Source organism: Octopus bimaculoides, chromosome 1 (genome assembly GCF_046866305.1).
Source record: "Octopus bimaculoides isolate indiv1 chromosome 1, ASM4686630v1, whole genome shotgun sequence".
In the NCBI taxonomy this organism is placed as follows: Eukaryota; Metazoa; Mollusca; class Cephalopoda; order Octopoda; family Octopodidae; genus Octopus; species Octopus bimaculoides.
In genome coordinates, this window is record NC_142928.1 from 195,878,117 (window position 1) to 195,898,023 (window position 19,907).

The window sequence follows — 19,907 nt, forward strand, 5'->3', positions numbered from 1 at the left end:
TGAATTTAAAACAGTGTGAGAAAAATCTGAATACTCAAGGGTTAAAAGTTTTTTCGCAGAAGATTGGAAGTGAAGAACACCTCTTATATGACAGTGATTCTCATTTACAACCATCACATGATGTCAAGACAAGGACACACACACACACACACATATATATATACATATATATGACGGGCTTCTTTCAGTTTCCGTCTACCAAATCCACTCACAAAGCTTTGGTCGGCCCGAGGCTATAGTAGTGCCATGCAGTAGGACTGAACCTGGAACCATGTGGTTGGTAAGCAAGCTACTTATCACACAGCCAGTCCTGCGCCTATTATATATTGTTTTCGGTATAAATTAATATTACTAAGAAATATTACTGGTCCCTGGCGCATTAGAAAAAAACAACTGCCGATACACCACGTCAGATTGTTTGGAAGGTGTTTCCCTGCAGTACAGCATCCATCATGTAGAGCTGAGGAACTGCCACAAACAGTGCAGTAGTCACCATTTTGGTGGTTCTCATGTACAGCACAATATCTTAAGGACTTAGTTAAATGTTAGTTGTGTAGTACTCTGTGTGTGTGTGTGTGTGTGTGTGTGTGTGTGTGTGTGTGTGTGTGTGTGTGCATGCTGAAAACTGATCATCTCTTATAGTGGGGTGTGTGTATTACAGATGCTGTGTGTGTGTGTGTGTGTGTGTGTGTATTACAGATACTGCGTGTGTGTGTATGTATTACAGATGCTCTGTGTGTGTGTATTACAGATGCTTTGTGTGTGTGTGTGTGTGTGTGTGTGTGTGTATTACAGATGCTGTGTGTGTGTGTATTACAAATGCTGTGTGTGTGCGTGTATTACAGATGCTGTGTGTGTGTGTGTGTTTTTTGCATGGCAATTTTGCATATATATGTGATATACACACGCTCATACAGATGCTGTGTGTGTTAGTTTTATAATCTGCTTGATCAGTTATCGTGTGTGTATGTGTATGTGTGTGTGTATACTTATGTGCATGCATGTATGTGTGTGACTGTATGTGAATGTGTGCGTGTCAACCCATTTGCTGTTGATAGGAAATTTACCATCCCTTTTCTGGACTGTCCCTAATCATCTTTCTCTTCCTCTCTCCCTCCCTGTTTCTCTCTCTCTCCATTGTATCTTCTTCTGCCCCCTCCTCTTTCCTTTCTCCCATTCACTCTCTCTCTCTTCACCCCCCTCACTCTCTCTCTCTCTCACTTGCTGACTCTTCACCCCATCTCCCCCTCCATTCAACCATCAATCACTCCAACTTTCTTTTCTTTCAGCTTTCTCTCTCTCTCACTCTCTCTCCCCTTCCCCCACTCATTCCATTTCTCTTCACCCTCCCCTCTCTGCACCCTCCCCTCTCTTCACCCTCCCCTCTCTTCACCCTCCCCTCTCTTCACCCTCCCCTCTCTTCACCCTCCCCTCTCTTCACCCTCCCCTCTCTTCACCCTCCCCTCTCTTCACCCTCCCCCTCTCTTCACCCTCCCCTCTCTTCACCCTCCCCCTGCATTTTCGCCCTCTACCCCCCCAAAACAGCTAACTGAAGTTGCAACTAATCTAGGAATCTATTTCCAGTCTCTAGTGAAATATTTGAACCAACCATTGTCATTCTTCAACACTTCTCGTTCCATAGCTGTGATGGCGGAAACTTTCTTTTCCATCCCCCCCCCTTTTTTTTTCTTGGCTTATACTTTGGCAACCGGAGTTTTTGACTAATGAATCTATATTGTAATGTCTCCAATGTTGGTCTCACTGCCAACAACAATAAGACTTTGATAGGTCAATGCTTGGTACCATTATCATTATAATGATGATGATAACGATATAAGTGCAGTTAATTGCTGCTCACGAGTGTTGGTCGTGGTAACGATGACGAAGATGAAATTGATTAGTAGAGATGAGGATAATAATAACAGAAGCAATAGAGTTAATTGGCATTTGGCTCACATAACTGGCACTTGTGCTGGTGGCACATAAAAAGCACCTTTTGAGCGTTGGCCCTCACGGAGGCAAAGTGGCTGATGCCAGTGGCATGTGAAAATCTTTTGAGTGTTGAGCCTCATGGAGGCAAAGTGACTGATGCTGGTGGCACACGAAAAGCTCCTTTCGAGTGTTGGGCCTCATGGAGGCAATAACCAAGACCTTTGGCATTATGTCATGCTTGAGAAGAAGACCCAGTAAACCAAGTGAAATCACAGTCATGATAGATACTGGTGTCACGCAAATGGCACCCATGCCAGTGGCACATTAAAGCACCCATTACACTCTTGGAGTGGTTGGCATCAGGAAGGGCATCCAGCTGTAGAACCTCTGCCAAATCAGACTGGAGTCTGATGCAGCCTTCCAACATACCAGCCCTGGTCAAATTGTCCAACCCATGCCAACATGGACAACAGACGGTTAAATGAAGATGAAGATGATGATGATGTGATTGGTGGTGATGATGATCATGATAGAAGTGTATCAGTTAAATGGTATTGATGAGGAAGTTAGTGGTGATGCTGATGATGATGGAGTGGTATTTATGATAATGATAATGGTGATGATGACGATATAGGCAATACCATTAGTTGATGTTGATGATGGTGATGATGGTGGTACAAACAGGACAGTTGGTGTTGATGGGGATGGTGACGATGATAAGTACAGTGGTAGATTGTCTTTGAGAACGATGATGATGATGATAACTGTTGTGATGATGACAGCAATTGCAGCAGTGATGATGACAATGATAAAAGGTAGTATGAATTGGTCCCAAGAGAGCAATGCATTCAACATAGAACCATTTTCTAAATGGAATGTAAATTTTTGTTCTTCCAAACCTGCATCCAAGACTCCATCCTGATGGCCAAGTTCTTTCACCCCAGAAGTTTTGAATCTCAAGAGAATTTTGGACGTGAGACATTCTACCATTTCCAATTTGTAATTTTGAACTTCTGTTGCGGGTAACAACAGCAACAGTAACACAGTCATAGTGGTTGTGGTGATGGTGATGATGATGGTGATGGTGATGATGATGATGGTGATGATAGCAAATTCATGATGATGATGATAATTGCTTCAGTAAATTAATGGCATCAATAGTGATGGTAATACAGTTCTATATTTGAGAGATGAGGAATTATGTACATTATTTACATTATTTACATTTGACGGATATTTGTCCTCATCTTGTTTGTTGTTAGCACAACATTTCAGGCTGATATAACCTCCAGCCTTCATCAGGTGTCTTGGGGAAATTTCGAACCTGGGTTCTCATTCCTAAGGTATTTTTCGATGTTGTTGTTGTTATTATTGCCTTTGCACAGCTTCTAATGCTGGAGATGTATTACAGTGTCAGCTGTTCACTACCAGTGAACTAAGGTAACACCTCTTATTTTTCGAGCACCTTCAGGAGTATTCAAGCGGTTTCTGCAAGTGCTCCACCCTTATTGCAGCCCCTATTTGTTCCATGTACTTCTCGAGATTTTTGCTCACTGTTCCCAGGGTTCCGACAATTATTGGTACTACTGCTACCTTTTTCATTGACCACAACTGCTTAATCTCCCAAGCTAACCTGTCATATCTCTCGACTTTTCTTTCTTCCTTATCGCATACCTTGTTGTCAGCTGGGCATGCTATATCTATGATCCAGCATAGTTTGCTTTCTTTCTCAATTAAGACTATGTCCGGCTTCCTATTCTCTTTCTCATGGTCGTATTGAATTATAAAATCCCAGAGGATCTTTGCATTTCTATTTTTGATGATGTCTTCGGGTTTGTGGTCATACAAATTTTTTTTTCCTCTGTCAAGTTCATACTTGTTGCAATATTATTATTATTATTATTATTATTATTATTATTATTATTATTATTATTATTATTATTATTATTATTAGTATTACTATTATCATTCAGGACACTGCTCTTAACCACTATGCCATATGCCCATGGAATGAGAACCCTGGTTCGAAATTCCCCCAAGACACCTGATGAAGGCTGGAGGGTGTATCAGCGAAAATGTGTTAACAACAAACAAGATGAGGACAAATATCCATCAAATGTAAATAATGTAAATAGCGATCCTGTTGGACTCTAATCTCTCCTCCCACCTTTATCCTTTGCCACTTCCCCCCCTCTCTCTCTCTCCTTGTTCCCCTTCTCTCTCTGTCTTTCTCTCTGTCTCTCTGAACTCCAGCTCCCTCTCCTCACCTTTATCTTCCTCCTCCTCCTCCTCCTCCTCCTCTCTTTCTTCCTCTTCTCTGTCATCCCCCCCCACCATCCATCCCCCTCTTTCTTCGCACGCCACATCTGAAGTAATAGGTTAGTTCTCTCCTGTTGAAGACACTGAATTCTTGTGACAGAAACCTGGCAGAGTCCCACTGAAGTAAGCAACTCACAGACAGACAACTCTTATTGTTTGAGAGTGTGGCTCCCCCACCCCACCCCACACACTGTGTGTGTGTGTGGAGGGGTGCGGATGCTGCGGAATTGATAATAATTGCCCCTTCCTCCTCCACCGCCAACCAACCGGTTTATTCTTTAACTATTGGATGGCTTCTCTCAAGCGAACAATTGATCGTAAACCACTGAAATAGTTTCTGTTTCTTTTTTCTGCTTCCTATCAGATGTTTGCTGTGTCTTTGTTCATTTGAATCTTCTTCATGCTGCTGCTGCTGTTGTCGTGGTTGTCGTGGTTGTTGTTGTTGCTGTTGTTCTGCCATTTGATTAACTGAAATTGGTTATTCCTAAAACAGGCAATCAGACAATAAAGAGCGGGAGGGGTTGGGGTGGAGGACCAACAAAATATCATAGCCATCACCATCATCATCAACATCAACATCATTATCATTATCATCAGTCTTCATTGTCATCACCGTCATTATTGTCATCATTGTCATCACCATTGTCAGTGTCGTCATTGTCATCACTGTCATCAGTGTCCTCTCCATCATCATTGCCATCACCAACACCATCCTCATCCTCATCACCATCATTATTATCATTGTCATCATGATCAATCCATGCAATGTGTTTATTTCTATTCAAAGCTCCTGTATGTATGTATGTATGTATGTATGTATGTATGTGTGTGTATGTACGTACGTACGTACGTATGTATGTATGTATGTATGTATGTACGTACGTATGTACGTATGTATGTATGTATGTATGTGAGTGTGTGTATGTATGTATTTGTGTGTATGTGTGTCTGTAGAGTTGACACATTCCATCCAGTTCATCTTTTGTGTGTTGGTGTCTTTTATTTATAGAACCAGCTTCTTGTTTCCTCTTTGAGTAGTTTTGCGGAGGTGGTACTTGTCTGTTTACTTAACATTTAAATCCGTTGTTCTGCCTACTCAGTCCAGGTGAATTTCATGCTTTGTCAACAAGCACAAATTCCATTATCCTCGCACACTTGTTCAATTTGGAACTGGTTTTAGAATTTTGCTGTAAATTTTTTTTTTTTTCTGCCTTCTCATTCTTGTGACATAAATAGATGAATCCATATAAGACTGGATGAATCTTACTTTGGTTTTCACAGTGAATATTCTAATTGTCCAATCAATAGAATTACCTGTAGATTGAATTGTAATTGAATGTAAGCAGCTGAGTATTTTAAGGACATTTGCACTCTTTACCCTTTTACTACCAACCCACCTGAGATGGATTCTGGTCCTATTGTACTCATTTCCTGTTTCAACCCTTTTGATACCAACCTGGCTAAAACCACCTCTGGCTCTGTAGTACAAATGTCTTGTTTTCAAAAGTTCTTCCACCAAACCTTAGTCACAATTTATGTTCCTAACACTAGCTTAATGATAACTCAGTTATCATGGTCAGTGTCAGTGCCACCTGACTGGCCTTCGTGCCGGTGGCACGTAAAAGCACCCACTACACTCTCGGAGTGGTCGGCGTTAGGAAGGGCAGCCAGCTGTAGAAACTCTGCCAAATCAGATTGGAGCCTGGTGTAGCCATCTGGTTTCACCAGTCCTCAGTCAAACCGTCCAACCCATGCTAGCATGGAAAGTGGACGTTAAACGATGATGATGATGATGATGATGATGGAACTTACTATATCCAAGTTTCTCTTCAAAATAATATTGTCCGAATCCTTTTACTTTTCCCTCCTATTTCTTTGACAGAAAGTTTTCTTTATAATAAATTCTTTGAACCTCTTGATAAAGAAATTTTAAGATCTTTGTAATGAGCATCTTTTACTTGTTTCAATCATCAGACTGCAGCCATGCTGGGGCACCACATTCAAGAATTTTGGTCGAATGTTTCAACCTCAGTGTTTATTATTTTTTGGTAAAGTCTGGTAGTTATTCTGTCAGTCTCTCTTGCTGAAAGAACTGCTAAGTTATGGGGAAACACCAACGCTGGTTGTCAAGTGGTGATGGGAGACAAACACACACACACACACGTCAGGCTTCTTTCAATTTCCATCAACCAAATCCACTCACAAGGCCTTGGTCAGCCCAAGGCTATATAGTAGAAAATACTTGCCCAAGGTGCCATGCAGTGGGACTGAACCTGCAACCATGGCGTTGGAAAGTAAACTTCTTACTACACAGCTATAGACTTTAATTTAAAATTCAGACTGCTATTCCTGCCAAGATTCATCTAGAAATGATTCCCTCCCTTGCAATAACTAGCCACTAGGTGACACCACATATTTAATGAATCATTGTTCTCTACACAATTAGAATCGCTTTGGTTCCTTCAAATAAAATCATTCAAACTAATATTGAACCACTCTGCCGTTTCATTTCTAGTCACTTCATTATTCTCAAATATATTTCTGTATTCTCTTGCAGAAAAAGTCCAGGATTTTGGACGTTTTCTTATGGCTTGTGCTGAAAGAAGCTCGAGGTAAAGAGGACTACTCAGAACCAGGGTAAGGAAGATTTTGTATTCCATTTTCTCTCTTTCAGTTGTTCCTTCATTGGTTCCTGTTGTTGTGATGTGATTGATTTGTATTGAACTATAGCAGTATTCTAGTCGCAACCAGTCTGTCTCGATTGCTTGGAATTCTCTTCTCAGATTTAGGACTTTCTGTTGAAGAATCTTTCACACCAACTCCAGTCCAAGTTCTTCTTGTTTTAGAAACAATCCCCTATATTCTTTTTTTTTTTGTTTTTTCTACTCTAGGCAAAAGGCCTGAAATGTTTGGAGAGGCGGGGCACAGTCGATTAGATCGACCCTAGTACGCAACTGGTACTTAATTTATTGATCCCGAAAGAATGAAAGGCAAAGTTGACCTCGGTTGAATTTGAACTCAGAATGTCAAAACAGATGAAATACCGCTAAGCATTTCGTCCAGCTTGCTAACGATTCTACCAGCGCACCGCCTTATAATTAATTATTCTTTTCTACTCTAGTCACAAGGCCTGAAATTTTTAGGGAGGGAGCCAGTCGATTAAATCGATCCCAGTACACAACTGCTACTTAATTTATTGACCCTGAAAGGATGAAAGGCAAAGTTGCCCTTGGCGGAATTTGAACTCGGAACATAAAAACAGATGAAATACTGCTAAGCATTCCACCTGGCATGCTAACATTTCTGCCAGCTCGCTGCCTTTATCCTTCTCTATATTAACAGAAAGACTATCGTCAGCGCAGCTTTCTGCTTGTCACTCAGTAATATTTACACATTTAATTCCCAATTCATGAATTTTCCTGGTACTGGAATCAACATCATTTGGCTGGCACTGGATTAAATTTATAATTTGGAGGAAAGTTTTTTTATTGATATATCTGTAGAAAGGAGCAGTGCAAATATTTAGGTAACCTTCCGGAAGAAGTATAAGCAGAGATGTCAAAAAATGCAAGAGAGTCTGCATGCCCTGCACATCTTGAAGAGAGAGAATGTCATTATCAAAGTCCTGCTATTCACAACCTCATCAAACAACCAACCAACTGGTTGTTTAACCAAAACATTAAACAAATGATTGATTAGTTAATTGGTTAGATATTTATCTGATTGATTGACAATAAAGAAGCAATATTGAACCAGTGTGTGTGTTTGTTATTATTGGTATAATGACCCTCCCAAGATTTATTAAAAAAAAAAGTACTGAAAGTCTGATAATAAAAAATGATGTGTTCGTTAGATAATATAATACCTGCGGTTTCTAAATGAGAAGATATGAGAATTCAAAAGAGGTGTTAATGACATTAAATGAATCGAGTCTTATTGGAAGCTGGTCATAATTTTGGTTTATCAAGAAGATAACAACTCCTGCTGGTGATGCCGGCCAGGAACACACCTGTATAAGGTGATGAGTAAATCTTTGTTGAACTGAAAGCAGCAGACTTAGTCTGATAAATCCTGCGATTTGAATGTGATTCAGCTGGCATTGAAAGTATTTATCTTCATGATTCAGAGCTTAGAAACTGTAATAAACATCTCTCATAACAAGTTAATAATAAGTCAGTATGTATTACTGTCTCTGCTTTCGTGTCTAGGATACAACTAGTACGATCAATTACTTTGTTGTTTTTAATATCTAATTTTACAAATACAAAGAGATTTATCTTATATGCATGCATATATATATACATATATATATCATCATCATCATCATCATCGTTTAACGTCCGCTTTCCATGCTAGCATGGGTTGGACGATTTGACTGAGGACTGGTGCAACCGGATGGCTACACCAGGCTCCAATCTAATTTGGCAGAGTTTCTACAGCTGGATGCCTCTTCCTAACACCAACCACTCCATGAGTGTAGTGGGTGCTTTTTACATGCCACAGGCACAGGGGCCAGAGGGGGCTGGCATTCACCACGATCAGATGGTGTTTTTTACGTGCCACCGGCATGGGAGCTAGTCAAGGCAGTGCTGGCATCGGCCATGTTCGGATGGTGCTTTTTACGTGTCACTGGCACAGGTGCCAGTCGGGGCAAGGGGCTGGCATCTAATGGACACAGTGATAGTTGTGTGGTAAAAAGTTTGGTTTCTTACCACATGGCTCTGGGTTCAGTACCACTGTGTGGCACCTTGAGCAAGTATTTTCTGCTATAGCATCAGACTGACCAAAGCCTTGTGGGTGGATTTGGTGGAGGGAAATCAAAAGAAACTCCTTCTATATATGTGTGTGTGTGTATTGTGGAACTCCATTGGTTACAACGACGAGGGTTCCAGTTGCTCCGATCAATGGATCAGCCTGCTTGTGAAATTAATGTGCAAGTGGCTGAGAACTCCACAGACACGTGTACCCTTAACATAGTTCTCGGGGGAGATTCAGCATGACACAGTGTGAGACAAGGCTGACCCCTTTGAAATACAAGCACAACAAAACAGGAAGAAAGAGTAAGAGAAATCTGTGGTGAAAGAGTACAGCAGGGTTCACCACCACCCCATGCCGGAGCCTCATGGAGCTTTAGATGTTTTCGTTCAATAAACACTGACAACGCCCGGTCTGGGAATCGAAACCGTGGTCCTACAACCATGTGTCTGCTGCCCTAACCACTGGGCCATTGCGCCTCCACTTGTGTGTGTGTATATTGAGTTGTCCGGAAAGTTTGTGCTGATTTTTAAAGGAAAGAAAAAGGTCAATAAATACTTGCCATTACATTTTTAATCAACCAAATATGAACCATTTTGTTGCACAATGCGTCTCCATCATTCCTTTAACTTGAAAATACCCTCTTCCCAGAATTGAGGTGGTATCATGGCAAATAAGTCAAAAGGTAAGCTACTATAAATCAGCACAAACTTTCCGGACAACCTAATATATATTAATGTTTGAGTTTGTTATAATTGAAACAATTCTTCGTTAAACTGAAGAATTGCTAAATCTTTTGGATAGCCTACAAATTTATTATTCTTTAACAAGGATAGTATTGATAGTCCTGATGATGGTGGCTTAGTTGACTACAAGAAGGCGTCCTACTGTAGAAAATCTTCCTCAACAAATTCCATTCAACCCATGCAAGCAGGGTTGTTGGGTCAAAACAAAAATCTTTGACTCCGACTCCTCTACTATTGACATCTCTGACTCGACTCTCTTTATGTAATAAAGTGTGATTGTGGTCTACATATCTCGTAAAGCATATACATACGCTTGTACTTTGAAGAGGCCTATATGTTATGACTAGTGAATAAAGATATTGTGAGTCAGAGTCACTCGGTATAGTTTTACTGACTCTGACTGACTCCAGCTACCCCTTAATTGTTTCCGACACTCCGACTCCATGACTGACTCCACAACCCTGTATGCAAGCGTGGGAAAGTAGAACAATGAAGTTGATGATAGGTCCCCTCTGTAGCAATACCCCTGTGCTTGTTTCTTTATTACAGTTTGGGCCTCTCAGCATCTGGCACAAAACCACGTGCCTCTCTGCTGCAACGCCACTCACTTAGCAGCTTTTTTTCTTCCTTGCTAATTACTTGGCAACCCCTCTAGTGCTGGTGTCATGCAAAAACAGGATTGGTATAAGGCAGGGTATCCAGCCACAGAAATTATGCCAAAGCAGATATTGGTGTTTCATACAGTCCTTGCTGGATCCTGCCAAACCATCCAACCCATGCCAGCAAGGAAAGTGAACTTTAAATGATGATGATGATGATGATTAAATTATCGATTTGGTCTTAAGGCTTAAATACTTTTATTTTTTTTTCCATATCATATTTTAAAGACTCTGTCAGTGGACAGTTTCAAATTTGAATGGAATTGGAAATTTTGTCTGTTGTCAAAACCAGTACTTGGCAAATAAAAGAAATTATCATTATTATCATTATTATTATTATTATTATTATTATTATTATTATTATTATTACTGTTATTATTATTATTATCGTTACTAATATCACCACCATGATTACTATTATTACTGTTCATTACTTCTCCTGGTTATTATTGTTGAAGTGTTGTTAAAAGCCGTAGCAGATTTCATGGTGCTGAACAGGCAATCTAAAACCATTCACTGCTGCCAACTTTGCAATGATTGAAGTTAATGCCGATATTATTTTCTCCTGTAGTGTCGGTATCCGACAGATTAAAAAAAAGGTAGAATTTCTACCAAGCTCAATCTATAGAAAGAATAGAAAATGCGACAAACCCAATAATCCTGTGCTGTTTGGCTTTGTTCATCAGATGTTAACATCGTTACACATTTCAAATGACCGCAACTAATGAATTTACAGACTTCCTTTTCCAGCTGCAGTTGTACATACATATCATGTATATATATATTGTGTGTGTGTATGTGTGTGTGTGTGTGTGTGTGTGTGTGTGTGTGTGTATATATATATATTGTGTTTATTGTAGATATATATTGTGTAATAGGTTCAGCAAACATGACACATTTACTTCACATGTTTAGTTGTTCTCACTACAATTATGGTTTCTTGTTATAACGAAGGCACGTGACCTGGTGGTTGCGGTGCTGCATCATTCACAATTGCAGGGTCGTGGTTTCGATTCTCAGGCTGGGTGGTGTGCATGTTTTTTGAGCAAAAGACTTGGACATCTGACATGTGGCACACCGTGCATTTTACTGGCAATGTGAATTTGATGGAGGGAGTGAGGTTTATCTACAACACAAACATTCGACAGCTAGAAACAAATCGTTTGTGCAGGTTTTTCAATGAGAGATTGCAAAACCTTCATCTAGCGTTTACAACCGGAGAATCCACATATTAATCATCATCATCATCATCATCATCATCATCTTCGACATCATAATATTCTTTTACTGGTTGCAGTCATTTGACTGCAGCCATGCTGGAGCACCGCCTTTAGTCAAACAAATTAACCCCAGGACTTACTCTTTGTAAGCCTAGTACTTATTCTATCAGTCTCTTTTGCTGAACCGCTAAGTTACGTAGATGTAAACACACCAACATCGGTTGTCAAGCAATGATAGAGGGACAAACATAGACACACACACAAGCGTATACATACATACATACATACATACATACATACATACACACATACATACACACGCACACACACACACATACATATATATATATATATATATATATATATATATATGACAAGCTTCTTTCAGTTTCTATCTACCAAATCCACTCACAAGGCTTTGGTTGGCCCGAGGCTATAGTAGAAGACACTTGCCCAAGTTACCATGCAGTGGGACTGAACCCGGAGCCATGTGGTTTGAAAAGCAAGCTTCTTACCACACAGCCACTCCTGCACCTATATCATTATCATCACCATCACCATCATTTTATGCCTGCCTTCTCTGCTGGAATTGGACAGCTCAACAGAATCTGAAGATTTGGATGAGCTCATCTTTTTTCAGTGTTTCAGTTCTGCTATGATTTCTATGGCTGGAGACCCTTTTTAGCCACAACCTCTTCACAGAATACTAGGTAAAGCCACAGCACTATAAAGATTGTCCTTACATTATATATATATATATATATATTGTCCAACCCATGCCAGCATGGAAAACGGACGTTAATGATGATGGTTATGATATATGCATATATACATCTTTGAATCTTTCAAAATGTTTCAGCTTCAAAGATGCAGTCATGCTGGGGCACCACCGTTAATAAGCATATATATATATATATATATATATATATATATACACAGAATGGGACAAGAACGCAAAACATCCAGACAGTTAGGTGATACAAGAAAGGGACAACAAAACATCCAGATAGACAATACAAAGAAAACATGGACAGGTCATTCAGAGTTTTCTTTCCTCAGTCGAGATTATCCTTGCAATTTCGGCTGGTTATTCTCGATATTGCTCCAATCTGGCCAGCCCCAAGGAAAAACTAAGCTAAGAGCATTAGATTCCTTAGAAGAAAGCAGCGAATGTATACAAAAACAAGGACAGAAAAAAAAAAACGAACAATGTTACAAAGATACAGTATAAAGCTAAAATAACCTAAGAAAGATTTTAGGGATGCTGTTAAAAGCAAACCTTAAGGCTCTTAGTGTGCATGTTGAACACTGGGAGCAGATGATAGGAAATTGATCGGTTTGGGAAAAAGCGATCAACTGTGGTTGCAAAGCATTTAAAACACAGAGAATCAAACAATCCATCTTGAAACAAGCACTTTATAAATCCCAGACATTTTTCTGCCAACAAAATGTTTGTAACATTTGCAGTTAGGGTCTGTTTGTCGAAAGCCAGACTTGCTAGTCGCAGGAGACATAATGACGGCATTTACTAATTGTAGAGATGGACTTCTGTAAAAGAAGTGACAATCACCATGTGTGTGTATGTATGTAGTGCTTAGTGGTCTTGTTGTTAAAGTGCTGAGTCCATTATAATAAGGTTGCAGGTTTAATTCCTTTACGCAGTGTCACATTGTGTCCTTGAGCAAGTCACTTCATTTCATGTTACTCCAGTTTGCTCAGATGAAAATGAATGCAAACCAAATGCAATCCTGTGTCTCTGTCAGCTGTCCCAGCCATAATGTTTCACTGAGTCAAAAGTGAGCGGCCCCGAGAGCATGTTTGTGTTTGCTGGAAATCACATCACATAAAACAATTAGCAAAAGTAGGATACATGTTACTAGGTCGTACTTGCTATTATTTTGTTTTTAATTTTGTTTTTAATTTTGTTTTTTTGCATGACTCATACATGTTGTTTGTTTGTCAGAATTACTGACCTGACCTGACCTCTTACTTTATTAGACACTTTCAGCTGTATGACCTCTCTATTAAGTCCCCTCTTATTGTCTTTTCTGTGCTTAACATAACATCCTTTGATTACATGAGCAGAGTGGACATTCAGGTATTTAGAACATGTACGGTTGTTGTGTTGTTTACACACGTTGTGTGTGTTCCCAGATCACTTCAAGCAGAAACCTGATATATTTGCATTCTTTATTTGGAACTATGGAATCTCTACATTATTTACATTTGACAGATATTTGTCCTCATCTTGTTTGTTGTTAACACAACGTTTTGGCTGATATACCCTCCAGCCTTCATCAGGTGTCTTGGGGAAATTTTAAACCTGTGTTCTCATTCCTAAGGTATTTTTCAATGTTGTTTTTATTATTATTATTCAGGTCACTGCCTGGAGTCTAACTCGGAATCTTGGGGGTAGTAGCCCGTGCTCTTAACCACTACCCCACAGGCATATGACTTAGTGGTTAAGAGCGTGGGCTACTAAGCCCAAGATTCCGAGTTAGACTCCAGGCAGTGACCTGAATAATAATAATAAAAACAACATTGAAAAATACCTTAGGAATGAGAACACAGGTTTAAAATTTCCCCAAGACACCTGATGAAGGCTGGAGGGTATATCAGCCAAAACGTTGTGTTAACAACAAACAAGATGAGGACAAATATCTGTCAAATGTAAATAATGTACATAATTCTTCATCTCTTAAATATAGAACTGTATTATGGAATCTCTGTGTTGCACTTAGTCACTGCAGCTGAGCTGACTACCTCCAGCAATGCCAAACTGTTCTGGAGCCATATTGTAACAACAACATGGCCTATCTGCAATGCCAGATTTGTCCTGTGGCCCTGAGGTATTTGAGGTCACCTTCCTACTATGTGTTTACAAAGCTCAACTGATATCATTCAGTAGCCAATCAGGTATTGATTACGAATAATCCTTATCTCTGTACAGATGCTGTAAATCTGTAGTTGATAGGATTCATTGTGTGAGCTTGATCATGTGAATTCTATGATAATAGGGGATCTCTGATATGTGGGTCTCATGATGACGTGGGCAGTGTGTTGATACAGTTTTCATGACCATAATAATAAGGGTTCTTTAAAATTGTAAATCCTATGATGATATGGGCATTTCATGGTGTAAGTCCCTTTATCATGGGGGCACTATGATGATATACATTTCATGATGATGATGGGATCTATGAGAACAGAACCCCTGGTAATGTGGGACCTGTGACGATGCATGCCCTATCATGATGTGGACCCCATGATGGTGTGCATTTCTATAATGATGTGGGGGGGGGGGTGCACTGTGATGGTATATAGGTCCGCCGTGATATGAGTTCTGTGATAATTTCACTCTGAATATATGGGAGCCATAATGCTATGCAGACAGTGAATAGTTTTCACTTAGTCTTCGTCGTCGTCGTCCCCCTCCTCCTCCTCATCATATGTCCATTTTCCATGATAGCAAGGGTTGGATGTTTTGACTGGAGCTAGCAAGCCACAGAGCTACACAAGGCTCCATTTATCTGTTTAAGTATGGTTTCTACAGCTGGATGCCCTTGTTAGCACCAGCCATTTCACAGAGTGTACTGGGTAGTTTTTATGTGGTGCCAGCACGGGTGCTTTTCACGTGGCACCAACACAGGAGGATTTTTATATGGTCTCCAGCACCTGCAAGCTCACAAAGCAAATTCATGTCAACTGAGAGAGGAAGAATGGAAAACAAAACCTTATTATATGCGGGGGACATTGTTATATTTTATCTATGGGTCCACCTTAGGTTTTGGATATTTCTGAAAGTAAAGCCTTCCTAATATCTTACACAGAGACATTACCTCTACACAGCTGTGACAATCATACAATTTATCTTTTCTACTCTAGGCACAAGGCCCGAAATTTTTTGGGGAAGGAGCTAGTCGATTAGATCGACCTCAGTATGCAACTGGTACTTAATTTATCGACCCTGAAAGGATGAAAGGCAAAGTCGACCTTGGCGGAATTTGAACTCAGAACATAAAGACAGATGAAATACTGCTAAGCATTTTGCCCGGTGTGCTAACATTTCTTATTTCTTTATTGCCCACAAGGGGCTAAACATGGAGGGGACAAACAAGGACAGTCAAACAGATTAAGTTGATTATATTGACCCCAGTGCATAACTGGTACTTATTTAATCGACCCTGAAAGGATGAAAGGCAAAGTCAACCTCGGCAGAATTTGAACTTAGAACGCAGCAGCAGATGAAATACCGTTAAGCGTTTCGCTCGGCGTGCTAACGTTTCTGCCAGCTCACCACTTTAAAAATTCTTTTCTAATCTAGGCACAAGGCCCCCAATTTTTTTCTGGGGGCGGGGGCAGTCGATTAGATCGACTTCAGTATGCAATTGGTACTTAATTTATTGATCCCGAAAGGGTGAAAGGCAAAGTCGACCTCGACAGAATTTGAACTCAGAATGTAAAGACAGATTAAATACCTATTTCTTTACTGCCCACAAGGGGGTACACACAGAGGGGACAAACAAGGACAGACAAACGGATTAAGTCGATTATATCGACCCCAGTGCATAACTGGTACTTAATTTATCGACCCCGAAAGGATGAAAGGCAAAGTTGACCTCGGCGGAATTTGAACTCAGAACGCAGTGACAGATTAAATACCGCTAAGCATTTCGCCCGGCGTGCTAACAGTTTTGCCAGCTCGCTGCCTAATCATAAGGCTTATCTGAAATCTCTATCTGTGATATAATCTCATCACATCTGAGACAACCTCATGGTTTGCTGTGTCATGGTCTACACTTTCTCTCGCAAAGGATCTGGCAAAAAATGGGGTTTGTTTCTGTATCATTTCACAACTAACTGATATATAAGTTTTCTATCTTTTACTTGTTTCACTCATTAGACTGTGGCCATGCTGGAACACTGCTTTGAATTTTTAGTCAAATTAATCGTCCCCAGTACTTATATATTTCTAAAGCCTGATACTTATTCTGTCAGACTCTTTAGCTGAACTGCTAAGTTAGGGGGATGTAAACACACCAACATACATACATACATGCATGTATGTGTGTATATATGATGAGCTTCTTTCAGTTTCCATCTACCAAATCCACTCACAAGGCTTTGGTGATCCTAGTGCTATAGTAGAAGGCACTGATCCAAGGGGCCATGCAGTAGGGTTGATCATCATCATCATCATCATCATCATCATCATTTAATGTCCGCTTTCCATGCTAGTATGGGTTGGACGGTTTGACTGAGGACTGACGAAGAAGATGGCTATGCCAGGCTCCAATCTGATTTGGCAGAGTTTCTACAGCTGGTTTTCTTGAGTGGCCTCCACAGAGCTCGGACTTGAATCTGATAGAAAATTTATAGAATTATGTTTCTAAAAGAGTTCATGCTATAAAACCAACAAATTTGTCCCAATTATATAATTTTATTGAAGAAAGATGGCAGAACATTCCAAGTGTTTTTGTGCTTATTTGTTGAACTCCATGTCCCACGCTTTTGTAAGGCCATAATTGAAATTAATGGCTATGGAACTAGATACTAATAATAAATTTTTGTTTGTTGATCATTTGTGCCATAGATTTTCAATTTAACCAAAATAATGTTGGTATGGTCTTAAACTCATCTTGCCAGCAATTTTTAATCACTTGAATTAATTGTGCATTAAAATTATTCAAATTGTAGAAAGATATATAACACCTGTATCATTCGAAAGAGAAAAAAAAAATTCTACATAAACTGTAAAAAGTAAAATAATTTTATACAGTTTTGTTAAAAATAAATTAATGAAGGAGGAACACTGTCATCATCAGTCTTAAACTTATTTTGGCCAGTGTGTATATATATACACACACATATATATATATATATAATTTGAGTGGAGGCAATACGAGCGGAAAACTTGAGGATTATGACCTATTATCCAGGATTGGATTTTTCGAATTGGCTAGAACCTAATTATGTGAGTTGTCCTTTTCTGTATTGTCTTCATGGTGTCCTTCGTGTCGTGGAGCATCCTGATGACGGGAGTGTCTGGTTTCTTTAAAATATGAAATTTATGCCATATTAACTGACACGTCTCCGAAACGGCCCGTCGATGGAATTTTGGATCCATTGAACATTGTCTGTAATTTGAGTATGTCCGTTTAATGCTTTAAAAATGTCTGACCTTCCACTTTCCACTCACATTTCGAACATGGGTTCTCATTCCTAAGGTATTTTTTTGATGTTGTTATTATTATTATTATTATTATTATTATTTTATGTTTGACTTTTGCTTTGCATTTGTACAAGTTGACTCCAAGTCTCACCCAGAGACCTGAAGAGACAACAAGTTAGAAGTTCAAGTTGGTGTTATACCTAGGGTGTCATATATTTGGTTTTGCACATAGTATTGTTCTAGAGAATATTTAAGAAACCATAAGGAAATTAGAAGTTTGTTTTAAAATTTAAGATTACATAGACAGTATTTTACATATTCATCATCATCATCGTTTAACGTCTGCTTTCCATGCTGGCATGGGTTGGACGATTTGACTGAGGACTGGCGAACCAGATGGCTACACCAGGCTCCAATCTGATTTGGCAGAGTTTCTACAGCTGGATGCCCTTCCTAACGCTAACCACTCTGAGAGTATAGTGGGTGCTTTTTACGTACCACCGGCACGAGGGCCAGTCAGGCGGTAATGGCAACGGCCACGCTCAAATGGTGTTTTTTACGTGCCACCTGCACAGGAACCAGTCCAGCGGCACTGGCAACGAACTCGCTCGAATGTTTTCTAATGTGCCAGTAAGGCGATGCTGGTAACGATCACATCACTGCCTGGAATCGAACTCAGAATCTTTGGGTTAGTAGCCCGCACTCTTAACCACTACGCCATATTCTCTATTGTAAATTCCTTTTCTCATCATTTACATGGTAATACAATTCTTTGTGTTAATATACCTCTTGTTGTGACAATTCCAAATATACTTCTTTCATTTTCTCTTATATTCTCATATATAACTGCTCTTTTAGTTTACTTTAAGATCTTCCAAGATCTTTGGGCAACTTTCCAGTTTGAGCACTTAACTGGTGAGACCCAATATAGTTTGTCCTAAAAAGACTTACTTTATTAATTATCTAATTACACTCTTTTACTCTTTTTCTCTTTTACTTGGCCATGCTGGAGCACCGCCTTTAGTCGAGCAAATCGACCCCAGGACTTATTCTTTTGTAAGCCTAGTACTTATTCTATTGGTCTCTTTTTGCCGAACCGTTAAGTTACGGGGACGCAAACACACCAGCATCGGTTGTCAAGCGATGCTGGGGGGACAAGCACAGACACAAACACGCACACACACACACACACACACACACACACATATACGACGGGCTTCTTTCAGTTTCGTTTACCAAATCCACTCACAAGGTTTTGGTCAGTTCGAGGCTATAGTAGAAGACACTTGCCCAAGGTACCATGCAGTGGGACTGAACCTGGAACCATGTGGTTGGTAAGGAAGCTACTTACTACACAGCCACTCCTGCACCTATATATATAAATTTTTTCTTCATTTATATATTAATGTTATTTTATTAGTTTAATGCCTGTCCATTGTCTGGAAATCTTTTGTCACGCATCTGTGACCTCTTCAGTGACATTTTTCATTTCTGTGTGTGTTCTTGCTCCACTTACTCCATTCTGTTCTTCTAAGATGTATATCCTTATGTGTACATGTGTTTGTGTCCTTGTTTGTGTGTGTGTATGCCTGTGTGTGTGTGTGTGTCATAGCTTTTAGCAGCAGTGTGGCCTTTCTCTCAGCCCTAACCTCTCACCCCGCAGCGCTGCTTCTGTCCTAAGGTCCAAGAAAGAAAAAAAAAAAAAGGGTACAGTTCCTGTACAGAATGGAGTAAGTGGAGCAAGAACACACATGGAAATGAAAAGTGTTCCTGAAGAGGTCACAGATGTGTGACAAAAGATTTCCAGACAATGGACAGGCATTAAAATAATAAAATAAGAACAATAATAAAAGAGTGAAGAAAATCAAAAAAAATCTAGTTTGTGTGTTTATTTGGCAAAAAAAAAATTAAAAGAAATAAAATGACCATCCTGAAATACAACAATATATATATAGATATGCACATACATACACATTTCTCTTTGTAATCACTTGATTTGTAAGAAATAATAGTCAAATCTCCTTCAACTCACACTCTACTGTTTTATAAGAAGATTGATTCAGTGGATGGTGTAGTACCAGTTATACTATATCTAAAAATAAGA

At 39.6% G+C, this 19,907-nt stretch overlaps 1 protein-coding gene across 3 annotated transcripts in view; it reads left to right on the top strand.

Annotated features, from left to right (window-relative positions):
* LOC106869897 (lysosomal-trafficking regulator) overlaps positions 1-19,907 on the top strand; it is a 204,809-nt gene that overhangs the window by 52,627 nt on the left and 132,275 nt on the right. For all 3 annotated transcript variants that reach the window (XM_089365207.1, XM_089365198.1, XM_089365192.1), the window contains exon 3: positions 6,809-6,888. In XM_089365207.1, the coding sequence (XP_089221333.1) occupies positions 6,809-6,888 (80 nt within the window). The remainder of the gene's footprint in view (positions 1-6,808; positions 6,889-19,907) is intronic.